The sequence below is a fragment of the Stegodyphus dumicola genome, chromosome 1 (genome assembly GCF_044657685.1).
Source record: "Stegodyphus dumicola isolate Sdum_Otavi_A_Nest chromosome 1, ASM4465768v1".
NCBI lineage: Eukaryota > Metazoa > Arthropoda > Arachnida > Araneae > Eresidae > Stegodyphus > Stegodyphus dumicola.
In genome coordinates this window covers 96,534,631-96,549,507 of record NC_140768.1, presented here as the reverse complement: position 1 = coordinate 96,549,507, position 14,877 = coordinate 96,534,631, and the positions used below count along the sequence as shown (strand labels likewise).

General features: G+C 31.8%; 1 protein-coding gene across 4 annotated transcripts in view; it reads left to right on the top strand.

The window, feature by feature from the left end:
• LOC118187145 (ecdysone receptor-like) overlaps nt 1-10,869 on the top strand; it is a 367,951-nt gene extending 357,082 nt beyond the window's left edge. For all 4 annotated transcript variants that reach the window (XM_035357347.2, XM_035357351.2, XM_035357349.2 and 1 more), the window contains one exon: nt 4,914-10,869. In XM_035357347.2, coding sequence (XP_035213238.1) covers nt 4,914-5,155 — 242 coding nt within the window. In that variant the 3' untranslated portion in view covers nt 5,156-10,869. The remainder of the gene's footprint in view (nt 1-4,913) is intronic.
• The last annotated feature ends 4,008 nt before the right edge of the window (nt 10,870-14,877 follow it).

The following is a 14,877-nucleotide window of genomic DNA, read 5'->3' as shown; positions in this document are numbered from 1 at the left end:
ATTTCCATATTGATAAATTATATTTTAACACCATAAATATAATAGGAGTAACAGTTTCAGAAATTATGGTTTCACCGTTATTATCTTTCATTTACAATTCCTGATTTTACCAATCTGAAATGCCTCACAATACCTCTAAACAAACATATCTCTCAATAGGGCTGTCCTCTTAAGCTAACCAGTGTGTTCTCTGCACTGGTGGCCCAGAGTGCCCAGGCAGTTACTTGAAAAGGCCTCTGTTCCTTGCATAAGGTAACTGGCCTTTGAGAACTGCACTAATGTATTCCACAATAAAAAAGTATAATAATATAAAAAATTACACACACTCATTAAATGAGAGCCTCCAACATTATCTTACATTAAGAGGGTAAAAGGAACAACTGTACAGAGGTAATTACAGTCCTCTGTTTAGGAACCAGTACACCCTCATCCTACTGTATACTTAACACACAATCACCCATAAATTTTAACATGCATTTACTATAATTTCATATTACTTAGCTGTACTAATTTCACTTATTTTTTACATCTACTTCATTTTTAGAATAATTATAAAATTCGTATTCAAAATTTTCAACAAAATTTCAAAAATATAAAAACTTATCTTAAAAGCATTCCGTAAAAATAACTAAAAATCTAAGAATTACTTATTTACTTTTCTAAATTATCAGAATTAAAATCTCTAATATCATTAAATTATATTTTTCATATCACAGTGTTACATTTTTTAATATCCAGTTTATTAAGAAAAAATATCAGTTCCCTGTGTAGATTTAATTACGCAAAAGCAGAAGCGAATATAATTTTCTGGCACCTACTTATAAGTCGACAGGACAAATCCTGTGGTAACCTTAATGGAACATTTATGTCAACTAATCTCACATCATTTAACGAGTGGATAAAATGAAAAATATTCATCTGGATTCCCAATGAGGCCAAGGTCACTGTAACATCGAAATATAGTGTGTCAACAAGTATGGAAATGATTTATGGCATATAATGTAATATAATCATCAAAAGTGGTATTGAAGTGTGATTAGTTGTTTCGGTCCAGAAAATTAAGTGCCCATATTCCGAATTTGTGTTTTGATTTTACCTGATAAAAAAGTGTTATGAGTTTTTCTTCAACTGCATCATTATAAATAACTTACTCAATAATTGATTATATTTTTGAAATCTGAAAGTGTGGTGTTGTCTTACAAAATGATTTTAATTCGATGAATATAAAAAAAAAGTGGCACTGTGTTACGAAAATATCAAATCAAAATGGATAAGTATTCTAAGATGATTTTATTCAGGGAAGATTTTTAAATTTTATTGTTATGGGTAATTATAAGTTTTGTCAAAGATTTTTGAATTAATGTTAAAAATTTTGAATTTGTTTACAAAATAAAAATTTTGAAATTATTTTGTAATTAATATTGTTGTTTAAAAATTTGAATATTAAGAATTTTATAATTATTTTGAGAATGATGTCTATACGAAGTATAAATGAAATAATTATTAAATGGGAGAATATTAAATATTGTTAAAATTAATATACAAATACCAAAGATTTAAGAAAATTGAATAATGGAAATAAAATTTATATCAAAATTTAATTATGAGTACAAAGTATTAAAATTTGTTTGGAATTATGGTAAATGAATGTTATAATTATCAATAATTGTATGTTAAATATGAAGTATGAGGGAGTATTGGTTCAGAAACAGAGGCCTGTTTTACCTCTGCATAATTGTTCCTTTTACCCTCGTTATGTAATATAATATAAACTTTGAAGGTTCCTACTTTATTTATTATATAGAATTTTTATTTTTTCATATAATGGAATGTGATTTTTTTTTTAATATAATGGAATGCTATAGTGCAGTTCACTAACCACTCATGAAAATTTAACACATGAGTCTGTTTAAAGTGGATTTGCCCAAATAGCTGGATGTGTGTACTAGGAGAAAGCAGTGGGCTCTTCTAGTTTGCATAAAATAAGAAAATTGTAATAAAAGTAGTAAAAGTAAAAATCATAATTTCAACAATGCTGTTCCAAATGATGAAAGTATTACATATAAATGTGAAAATTGGTTTGGTGTGAAATTTTAAGATTTATGATTATTCGTAATAATTTATGGGTATATAAAATCTTTATTATTGTGATCTTGTGTGCAAAAATTTTTGGGAATCCTTCCCTGAAATATCAAAGTTATGATGTGAATGTGTCAAAAACAAGAATTTTCTACCCTTGTTATTGTGATCTTGTGTGCAAAAATTTTTTGGAAATCTTTCCCGAAGTATCAAAATTATGATGTGTATGTTCCAGAAACAAGAACTTTCTACAGATTGGAATCAAATCATCATAGGACTTTAAAAATTATTATTGAACTCAAAATTTTATGTATTATAATTTTATTGTTTGAAAGCTAATATTATATTTTGTATGTTTCAAAATTATATATTATGTTTTGCTACTCTAATGCTCTTTCTCTCAAAAAGGCATCTCTATCACTTCGCCATTTTCTTGTGAAAGGGAGGAATGTGTAAGATAAAAAATATGAAAGCAAACTTCTAAATTTAATTCACTATAACCTCTTTTATTTTCTATTTCATTTGGGAACTTCATCTATCTGTCCTAAAAATAGCACTTTAGTCTAAACTGCGTCATTCAAATGAATCATGCAATCTTACTTAACCCTTAATGCAAGATGCCTCTTGACCAATCACTAAATTGCAAACCAAAACTTTTCTCTTCGCGTGCTTCCGTCTTGCATAACTACGCACTTCAGCTTTGCTCTCTACTTTGCTAAGGTGTAATTTCACTAGCTTGCTTTCTATCTCAACAATATCAAAAATGTAAATCTTCTGTGGGAAAGGAACGACTATAGTGCCAAGTGATTGTGGCCACAAACATCAATTGCAAATAAAACTGAAATTAAAACTGCCTCGACTGCCAAGTTCTTTAGATAGTACCAAGTTAAATATGGATCTAAGCACGCATCGACACTGCTCTGTCTTTTCCTTGTGCTTTTATTTTTTCATATATACACACACATACACGACTGGTGCCGCCGATTGCAACGAAAAAAGGGAGATGCACAACTACATGTTACAGCTGTCCCATATACAAAATTTCAATGTTCTACGCCAACTCATTCTTGAGTTATGTGAGATAAATACAGTCAAAAGTCGTTAATTCGGACACCCATAATCCGGACCTCAAAACTACAAACTTTCTGCACATGCGCGTAAGACCTTTATGGCTGCGAATATGCATGTGCGCATGCGCATAATACATTTACGCATGCGCGTTTAATGTATAACGGATGGTATGAGCTAAGCTAAAATTATCTAATTATCTATTTCAGTTAATGTTGCAGATTGCGTTGTTCCTTAATCTTCTAATTGAATCCGGCTTATTATTTTTTGCAGACTGTTAGAGCAATTTAAAAAAAGCAACCTTGAACTTTCAATTATGTCAAATAGAATTTCCGATATATATTTACTAATATGAAAAGGATCTACAAAGCGAAAGTATGTTTCGAAGTTCATTAAACAAAAAGTGGAATTGCTGCAAAAAATGGATAAAGGCATATCCTTCGTTTCTCTAACCATTCCGAAATCTGTTTATCAATTTTACGCTGCTCTGCAGGGAGGGGGGGGGACACCGCGACGCGCAATGAATTGGAAGTTGATCTGTCAGCACTATCCTTATCTTCAGGGCAGATGTTTTTATTTTATTTGGCTTATAATTCCTTACTAAATGTAGTATTTCATCTCGATGTACTCCGTCTTTGGTATGATTTAAATCAAGTTCCTCGTCATTATAATTCGCCTCCGATAGTGAAGAAAGTGACACAGAGGTTATTGAAAACGAAAAAATTTCGATTGACAAATTAGTCGGTATTCTCGACACAGCAATTATAGGACTTGAACAGCAGAACTTTGTAACTGAAGAAGAAATTATGTCCATTTAAAGAATTAAAGAGAAAGTATTATCACATAAAATGAAGCAACTTAAACAACTTACATTGAAAGAAATGTTTAATAAAGTAAACAAATAAATATTAAGCTTGCTTTTTTTTTTTTTTTTTTTTGTGTGTGTGTGTGTGTGTGTGTGTGTGTAAATTTTGATACCCTTTAGATCATAATTGTTCTTTATTTCATAAATTATGGTTTCATATTTTTAATTTTATAATTTCTGCATGCCATCTTACCAGATTTAAACTGATGATCTATAATCCGGAATCGCCGAAGTCCCGACGAGTCCGGATTAACGACTTTTGACTGTACGTACATATAGATGTTATAAAAGAGATCTCTTCTGAATCTGTTTTAAATCAATTTTACAGTATGTTTTTTTATTCTGTCCATAGATAGAGATGTCATGCAAAATCATTGTTGAGATTGTTTTGAGAGCAATCAAATTGGATATTTTCGTTGAAATATAACACCTGAATTTTTTTGCGATTACGACACTTTGTTTACTTCACACAAGGAAGTAAAAACTCTAGCTTATGAAGAGAAGTTTATGTAATTATTTTTAATAGTTTGCAGTACTTTTTCCAGAATTTTAACAATTTAACCCATTTAATGTTCATACTCGTATTAGTTATTCAGCATGCATTCACCTGATCTGAATGCTGTTGTTCCATAACACATTTTCGTAATTAAAATGTTAAAGTAATCATATACAAAAACCATTTGATAATTCATTTTTACTGTGCATGGTGTGTCATGTTTTTTCTGTTTAATAGTTGAATATTAGTTTTCTAGGTATTAAATAGAATTGTATGCTTCTTAGTGGAGTTTAAAATAAAACAACTGATTTTGGCATTTGGTTATGCAAGTACATAAAGCAATAAAATCGAATTATTTATTTAAAATCTGATTCTGGTATTTAATTAATTTTCTCTAATTTTCAGAGAGGCCCAGCCTATTAGAGCCAAAGAAAGTGGAAAAAATTCAAGAATTTTACATTGAAACTCTCAGGGCATATATATCAACTAACCGACCCCCAGGTAAAAATTACTTCGCCAGGTTGCTCTCTACACTTGTGGAATTGCGCACGCTTGGCAACATGAACTCTGAGCTGTGCTTCTCTCTTAAGGTCCAGAACAAAAAACTTCCTGCCTTCCTCGAAGAAATTTGGGATATTCAACAATAAAATTCATATTATGAGCCTCACTCTACAACCATTCCATTTTTATAAGTACCTGCAGCTCTCGGTATGCTGAATCGAAAACTAACTGTCCAGCCTGGTAGCCCTTGCGAAGAAAGACACAGTTACAAAACTTTGTGATTCATTTGTGGCTCCATTTTGTAGTTATACTATGAGTGAATCTGTTGATTATAAAAACATTACTGAAAACATATATTTTGGGTTGTGATTTCTGCTGTGAAGCAGGTATGTTTCAATGGAAGAAACGCACAAAATAAGTTTGGCACGGAAAAGAACTAAATTGTTTTCCTGGCCGCTAGTTTTATTGAAGCTACAAATGTGTGCAAGGGAAGGGACTGCAGTCTATGGTGAATGAGAAAGAGACTCCTATTTTTAACTCACGGAGCATGTGCAGTAAAGATTTGTTCATAACTGGGTGGGATCATGGTTTATCAGTTCTTTACACAATTCAATACATATATGAGTCTGCTTCCCGTGTAATCGTATGTTTATATATGGTGACCGAGTACCTCTCATGTTAATATTCTCCAAGTCTATGTTATGTTCGTACACCAATAAAAATAAATCCCATACTTCATCCTTCCTTGTATTATACCATTTGTGTTGCTGGAAAACATGTCTTTGCAACAAGTTAGAAACAATGCCTGTTAATTAGGTTAGTTTGCATTAAAACATTTCCTCATTCAATAAAGAATAATAACCTGTTCTTTGAGGCAGTTACTCCTTTTATTATCATATAGGGTTTAATTTCATCACTGTTTTATGGTCAGTAAATGTTTGAATGTTGACATTCATATTACTGCTATTTTTATGTAACAAAATAATGCTATTTTATGTATTATCTGGTAAGTGTTGCAATAACTCGATGACCGTTTCAGACACTGTGGTGTGTGAGACTGAAAACGTAGAGTATTAAAAATGGGACCAGGTTTTTTGTTGTCAAAGTGAATTTGAGACAGTCGGGTGTTAAAAGAATCTTAGGCATAGTCTGATATCTAGTTTTTGCCCTTACCAGATAATTTCAAAAATAACAGATTTATTATCTTCCTTCTGCATGTAAAAAAGAAAAATATATGTGAGTTTTATTTTTAATGAAGCAAAGTTTCACGTCATTATATGATGAAGTGACTAAAAAGTGTGTATATAATGCCACAGATTTCATTAAATCGTTTTCATGTTGCCCAATATGTACAAATGTATTTACATAATATTATAAATTCGATACTGTACAACCCATATTTTAAAAATGAATTGTTACTTTTTCTGTTGGTTACTCCCTTGATCATGCACAAAAAAACATTCATTTTGATAAAAATGAATAATGTTTTACTATCCAATATTCCTTATAATTTTTTTTGACTGTTAAATTTGCATCTATAAATGGAAGCTGTGAAATTCAATTTATTGTCCCATAGTTTATTTTAGAATTGTTTTAACAGTGTGCTGAAAACATTAGTGATACTATTTAAAATCATCTGTAAATAGATTTTAAAAATTAAAAACCTAGTAAATTATTATAAGTATGTCTTGTTGATGAAAACGATCTGCTAAAAATATCTCAGATGATTTCAGGTCTCATGCGCGAACATTTCCAGTTCTTTAAAGGGTGCTAGAATAAATGTTCGTCCTTATTCCTTACATTTAAGAACACCTGGTGCTTTATGTGCTGTAGCAGAATTTTTTTACTGTGGATTACTAATTGCAGGGCTTAAAGTTTGAACAGTGTTATATTTTAATGGTATATTAATTGTCAATCTTATTAATCATAGTTAAACATATTTCTGTTCTAAAAAAGAGTACTCTTTTGTATTTTAATATTCTATTTTTCATAAAGTTTGTAGCCACAGAACTAAAAATGTTGTCAAGTCAATAATTAGTACAAATATACTCAGCTTATTGATTTAAATGGACTCAGATTAATGTGTATAACTTTTTTCACCTTTGTTTTAAAGAAAATGAATATTCTCAGCTAGTACTGAAAGAGTATTTTGGAACCAAATAGTTGGACAGTACAGTTACGATTGCACATATTTATAAAATAATAAACATTAATTTAATAAACATTTAATTTATAAAATAATAAACATTTTTTTCCCTGAAATGCCCGTTATCTTTCGTTGTATTTTGGGCAGTTTAAACTTTATTTTTAATTGTATGCTGTAAGTTAGAGGTAGGCAAATACATTTGACCACAAGCCAAAAAGTTATTTTTTAGTGTGTGATGTGGGTAGGCTTGTGATGATCTTTAGCGGTGCTGTTATTGTTAGCAGACTATGATAGGGAGTTTCCCTGGTAGAAATTAAAAAAATAATAACAAATATGCCAAAAACGACATCTGTTTATATTTATCATCAGGTGATTGACATATATACTGTTCCATTCTCATATAAAAACTTAGAGGTGAAATATTCTTTCCCTAAATTACTTTTTAATGTCTTTTTATATCAACCATTTGCATATGTCATTGTTTAATTTCAAAATTAAAGCTACCGGAAATAAAAATAGGACTATATCCTTTGGTGGGTGCTCATGCTTTGTAGCATATGTAGTGAACTCGGGTTTGTTTTTAGTATAGCCATCCATGTAAATGTGCATATACACTGTAACAATAGACTGTCATGCTACTGTTTTCAGCAGTTTGCATCCAAAATTGGGTAGGGGAAAGATATGAAAATGCCATCACACATGATTTCATAATGAGCCGAATTAAACAATGAGAGAGGCCACATTCAACCTGTGTGTAGGTTAATCACTAATCATTGATTTCTTTGTTTTATGTATATTTGTTATATTCTAGTCTGCAATTTTTTAAATTTTACTTTAATTTTCAAAAAGGGTAAATAATTAAAAGTAAAAAAGTTATTAATAAGAAAATTTATGTGTAAAAGGTTCCAAAAATTAGAATTAAATAATTCGCCAGTTGGCCCCTTCAGTTTTTTAAATAAGTTTGTTGTAAACTACAGTTATTTTCCCCTAAATATGAATTAATTTCTTTCTCGAAAAATGTAATTTAATTAAGGTAAGAATGTATCTGTGTCTTAAAATTATAAATAATAATAATTAATTAATTAATTTCAAAAACAGCATTTTTTATTAATAAGAAAATTTATGTGTAAAAGGTTCCAAAAATTAGAATTAAATAATTCGCCAGTTGGCCCCTTCAGTTTTTTAAATAAGTTTATTGTAACAAAGTAGCTGCTAAAAATCAGTTAGTTAAAATAAGTTTGTTGTAAACTACAGTTATTTTCCCCTAAATATTAATTAATTTCTTTCTCGAAAAATGTAATTTAATTAAGGTAAGAATGTATCTGTGTCTTAAAATTATAAATAATAATAATTAATTAATTAATTTCACAAACAGCATTTTTTATAAAGTGGTTTTTAATTGTATATAGGAACTACAATGCATGGTATAAAATTGTGCAGGTAATCTAAACTATTGAAAACTTTGAGCCCTGTTAAATATCGTGGTATGGGGCCTTACTTTTTGCAGCACAAATGTGTGACATAGTGTGATTTAGTGTTACAGATTGCTACTATATAACTGTTATATTCATGAAAAAAATAATTTTACTTCTTGTCTAGTAGAAAGTGTTGCTTTCATCCGTGGTTAGACTCGTATAGAATTTTGCTTGGTGCTTACGATTTTAAAAAAATCGCTTTAGCATGTGTACTTATGCATGTTTTGTTGTTTGAATGGCAGAACTGTTCTGTTTAGTACTTAAATGTAAAATTTGAATAAAATTGTTTGTCAGATAAGATGATTTATAGGTAATTGCTCATGTAAGGAAACTACTAATCTGTTGCCTCTTAAATGAAATTGTACAGACTTGTAAACAAAGTATTCAGTTATGTATGTTCTGTGCATTCTGGAGGATATTGACAGGTTTTGAATTGCCAATATAAAGCATTAAACTAGTGCAATTTTCAATCCCCTCCTGGTTAGTTCTTTATCTGATCATGATCCTTTGTTTCCTCCTGCCAGGAGACTTTTGAAAGCCCTAAAACAGAAATCTTTTTAAATTTTTCAATTTTGATTAATTTAATGTAATTTAATTTTAGCTACAGGATGTAATTTCACAAGAGATGACATCTTTTAATTAGTTCATAGCTGTAAAAACAGCAGTTATGAGAATTTAATGTATATTTTATATTTCCTTATGGCCACATCTCCTCCAGATATGCTATTTTAAATATCACTTATTTTATTTCAAAAATAAAAGTTAAATAGAACAGTGCATTTAATATTGTATGGTTTGCAAATAAATAACTTGATGTTACTGTGTTTTACTGATATAAAGTCATGTAAAAATTCCAGCTAATAGTTCTGCTCAGAATACTCTTTTTTAATGAGATAAAATTTAGCATTTTATGTTCTGCAAAAATGAAGTTGTAGCTGATTTATAGAACAGATTTTCTTGTTTTGTTTTGACTGCATCTTCTCCGCTTTATTTTGCTGCATGTGTGCAAGACATGGGATATAAAAAAACAAATCACACATATATTTCAAAAGATAACAGTCTATGTATAAATATTTAAATGAATTGGTATTTCTCTCAGTTCTGAGTTTGTATGAAATGTAGTACATCATGATAGCCTAAATTATTATGTTGTTATATTTGTATAGTATTTCATTATTGTAAATTAAACTTTATATTCCATGTCATTGTAAGTTAGTTAGGTAATTTCTGATCAACATCTCTTGTCCTCATTTCAATAAAAGAAAATTTAGACTTACTCTGTTAAAGTTGGGGGATGGCTAAACTCTTATGGTATACTCTCACTATTGAAGCCTGATATTTATTGTTACCATTTGGTAGCTAAGATGTGATATTTGTTATTGGTAAGTGATGCGCCTTACAAAGACTGTTATATGGTGTTGGTTGCTGTTTATTTGTAATATAGCATTTTTTTTTTTTTCCTGTGTATATGTCCTACTAATGTTAATTGCTGAAAACGTTGCGACTTCCCTGCCTTTAATTATGTGTTGGCGAGCAACTCCTTATAAATTATATATTTGTTATTATTGGAAAAATATTATTGCAAATAGTATTACTTATTTTGAGTGATGAACTTAATGCAGTAATTATTCTGTATTGTCTGTTCATAAAGAACACTTGGTGTATATATTTTGAATGAAAGTGTCCTTAATACTATTTAAGATCTGTATAAATTTATGATACCAGATTATATATATATATATATATATATGTATGTAGGATTATATATGTTTATAATGTCACTATGGTGTGAAACCATAGCCAAATTGTGAACAAAAAAGAATTAGATGAAATTACTCTCATGTTGAATTTCTCCGAGGACCTGTATTTACAAGGAGGGAAGTCGCATGTTGTACAGTTATGCCATGTAGCATGAAAGGAAAATGTCTGTCTGGTATTTCATTTGTACTGTAGGTGCAGTTTGGATGCACATTTTAAAATCTGGAAAGCTATTTTCCTGTGCAGATATTCTTTGTCACAGTTCAAATTCTTTTTACTCAGCAGTTTAGCCATCAGACTGTACAGATCATACAAGCACTGCAACACAGTTATTGTTACTACCACTGATTGGAAGTAGGTATTGGGATTGTGGATTTATATGTTATCCACATAAAAAGCAATGCTTATTGTACAGAAATGGATGGATCTTACAATGTCTATATTTTTAAAATTAAAATTGGCCAGATTTACTAAAGCTTGATTGTGTCTTGATTCATTATTTTTGCATGCCACTAAATTCACAGATTTGGTTTTCATAAAGATTGATACAGAATGGTAACTCACAACCAATAAATTTATATTTTTTCCCCAAATGATATGAACATTTCATAGAGCTGATAACAGGCATCAGATAGATATTACATCCACAGTAAGGGGGACACATTTTAATAGCCAGTTTGCTATTCACTAAGCCCAAGACAACTAACTTTAAATAAAAAAGTTAAAGGGACTTCTATGATAGAATGTATAAAACAAATTTGTTGTAATGATAAAACTGCAGTTCTCCTCAAAACTACATTTTAAAATGCTGAATATGGAAATGTAAAAAATATTTTTCAAGACTTAGACTTCACAGACATTAGGAGATTAAAATGTGTAAACTACTTTGTAAAATGTTTTCAAATATATTATAAGGAAGAGTTTAATATTTTTTTGTTTTCGCACATACTAATAAAATTTTTTCTTTAAGAGATTCTGTACTTTTGGGACGCATTCAAATTGAAAATCCAAGCATTTTTGTAAAATGGGGGCTTTAATTTTTTTTAATTGAGCTTAAAAATGTTTTATTTATTTATTTTTAACTGCCACCCTTTTTTAAGTGCTGACAAAAATGAAAATTTTTAACCATAGAAAATGTGAAATAATTATACAATGCACGTCCAGAAAGTAAGTTCCGTTTGGTAATAAAAGTAAATTGTGTACAGCTACAGAAAACTTATTTATTGCACAAAATTCAACAGCTCTTAAACTACTTTTCCACATAACTGCCAAAATATTGCAGGCATTTGTCATAGGGTGGCACAAGTTTTTGTATACCTTCTTCATAGAAATTTGCCGCCTGTGTCTTCAACCAGTTGGAAACAGTTTCAGCTCGTCGTCATTGTTCAAGTGTTGACTGCCAAGGAAAGACTTAAGATGTAAGAATAGATGAAAGTCGCTAGGAGCGAGGTCAGGGCTGTACGGAGGATGGTCAAACACGTCCCAGCCAAATCCCTGCAGGAGGTTTTTCGTCACATTTGCAGTGCGTGGTCGTGAAGAAAATCACCACCTTTTGACAGCAATCCTCGGCGCTTATTCTGTATTGCGCGGTGCAATTTCCGAAGTGTCTCGCAATAAGCATCTGCTCTGATTGTTTGACCACGCGGTAAGAAATCAATGAGTAAGATGCCTTTCCAGTCCCAGAACAATGTCATTTTTACACGCAGAACTTTCATCCCGTGAACGCACGAGGTCAACGGTTTCGCAACAGCAAAAAGTATCCGATCGGCGACAGTCTTCTTCCCCCCTGGAACGAAAAGCGCATATGGTTTCTCAAATAGACATAATAAACCAAAGATTCCGACCGCTACTGATTTGTTTACAAAATCCGAATGCAGAGAGGAAAATATGAACTGCGTCTTCTGTAATCAATTTCACAAGATTTATGACTGTAGTTTCGTTTCCGGCTTATCATTACAAGAAAAAAGGGACATTTTAAAAAGAAAATGTGCTTGCTATAAATGCCTAAAATTACACCATTTGGCTCAAAACTGCAGAACAAAAATAACTTGTTCTATTTGTAAAAAACAACATGCAACTATTATGTGTAATAAACAAAATCCTTCTGTCGAGGTTTCGGAAATTAAAAAAGACGAACAGATAGAAAATAAAGTACTTTCAAATCAAGCAAATCAAGCAGGATGTTCAGAAGTATATTTGCAAACTTTAGTTGTTCGCATATATGGAAGAGCGAATAACCAATTTGTTCGAGCGATAATTGACACCGGAAGTCAAAACTCATACATAAGCAGGTATGCAGCAGAAAGGTTACAATTAAGAAGCTTAGGTGAACAAAGTGTAACCCACGGACTTTTCGGTGGCATAGAAGTTTTGGAAAAACATAAACGTTATAGAATAAAATTGGGTAGCGTAGATAAACGGTATAATTGCGAAATCAATGTATTGGATGAAAGAAAAATATGTTCTTCGGTCCCTAAAATCAAAAATATACACTGGATTAGGGAACTTAGAAGAAGAGGAATTTACGTCAGTGATGTTTTTGAAAATGGAAATTGCAGATTATTTCAAGAGAACCCCCAAGAGATTCATTTGTTGTTAGGGGCAGATGTTGCTGCAAATTTATTTACAGGTAAAATCGAAGTTCTTCCTTGGGGAAGATTAGTTGCTGTAAGTACAAGACTTGGGTGGACAGTCATGGGGAAAGCGAACACTGACAATTATGAAATAGAAAATTCCTTTTCCACGCTTTCGTTATCTTTACATATTTCTGATGCCACTCTGTCAGAACTGTGGAGGCTTGATGTTATCGGAATAAAAGATCCAGTTACAAAGAAGGCTAGAGAGGAAAGGGATTTGCAATCAAAATTGCAGTTCGAAAATTCTGTATCTCTAAACGAAGAGGGGCGTTATGAAGTCGCACTTCCGTGGGCGGAGAATCATGTACCACTTTCCACCCACAAGGATTTAGCGTTGAAACGCCTACAATCTACCACCCAGAAACTTTTATCTCAAAATTTATTTTCGTCATACAATGCAGTTTTTAATGACTGGTGTAACTTAGGAGTGATCGAAGAAGTTAAAGAAAATATTGCGGTTGACTATGGACATTATTTACCGCATAGACCGGTGATCAAAGAAAATAGCTCAACACCAATTCGACCGGTGTTTGATGCGTCTGCGAGGAAACAATCGTCTCCTTCTCTAAATCAGTGTTTGGAGTGTGGACCAAATTTGATAGAACTAATTCCATCTCTTTTGTTGAGATTTCGGGAAGGCAAGTTTGCTGCTATAGCAGACATTGAAAAGGCTTTCTTACAGATCAGTGTAAGGCCTCAAGATAGAGACTGGCTTCGGTTTTTCTGGTGGAATGATGTGGAAAAAAGGAAAACGAAAATATTTCGTCATACTAGGGTAGTATTTGGGGTCAAGAGTAGTCCTTTCCTTTTGGCAGCTGTTATAGAATTCCATCTACAAAAGTACATGACAAATTCTTCATATGATACGGAGATGATAGCTAAACTCTTGCGTAGCTTCTACGTAGATAACGTTGTTGCCAGTTTTGACAAAGAATCCGAGATGATCCAGTTTATAGAAAAATCTCGAGAAATAATGTATGAAGGAAAGTTTAATCTTCGAGGTTGGTTACATAACGGAGATAACTTGAAACAGGAAACTATTTCATCCGTATTGGGTCTGTTATGGAACTCTCAGAAAGATAATTTAACTTTGAATCTGAATTGGCTAGAATATTTTGAAATGGGCATAATAACGAAGAGAACAATTCTCGCTGTAACACACAAAATATTTGATCCTATTGGTATTGTGAGTCCTGTTCTCTTGTATCCTAAAGTATTGTTGCAGAACCTATGGAAAACAGGAATTTCTTGGGAGACTGAAGTTGACGAGAGTACAAAACAAAATTTTGTGAATTGGTATAAAAGCCTTTTTCTCTTAAAAGAAATATCCCTCCTACGTTGGATACATTCCAGCAAGGACAATAGGAAGTTCTGCAGCATTCACACATTCTGTGATGCCAGTAGTAATGCGTATGCTGCTGCAGTTTTCTTGAGAACTGTGACGAATTCTGGAGTTGAAGTTCATCTGTTGGCATCGAAGTCTAGGGTAGTTCCCGTGAAATCTATTACGATCTCTCGTCTGGAATTGATAGCTGCCACGATAGGTGCCAGACTATGCTCTTCTGTTTTAAATGGTTTACAATGGCAAAATGTGGAAACGCATTTTTGGACGGATTCTACAACAGTTTTGACATGGATTCAAAGGGAAGAGATTGTCTGGGCTGTCTTTGTGGAAAACAGAGTCAGGGAGATTAGGAAACTGACGGATCCAAAAACGTGGAAACATATTGCTGGAACAAAAAATCCAGCTGACCTCCCATCAAGAGGTTGCACCGCTAAACAACTTTTAGCAGTTAGATGGTGGGAGGGCCCCGACTGGCTGAAGAAAAATCAGGAAGAATGGCCTATACAAA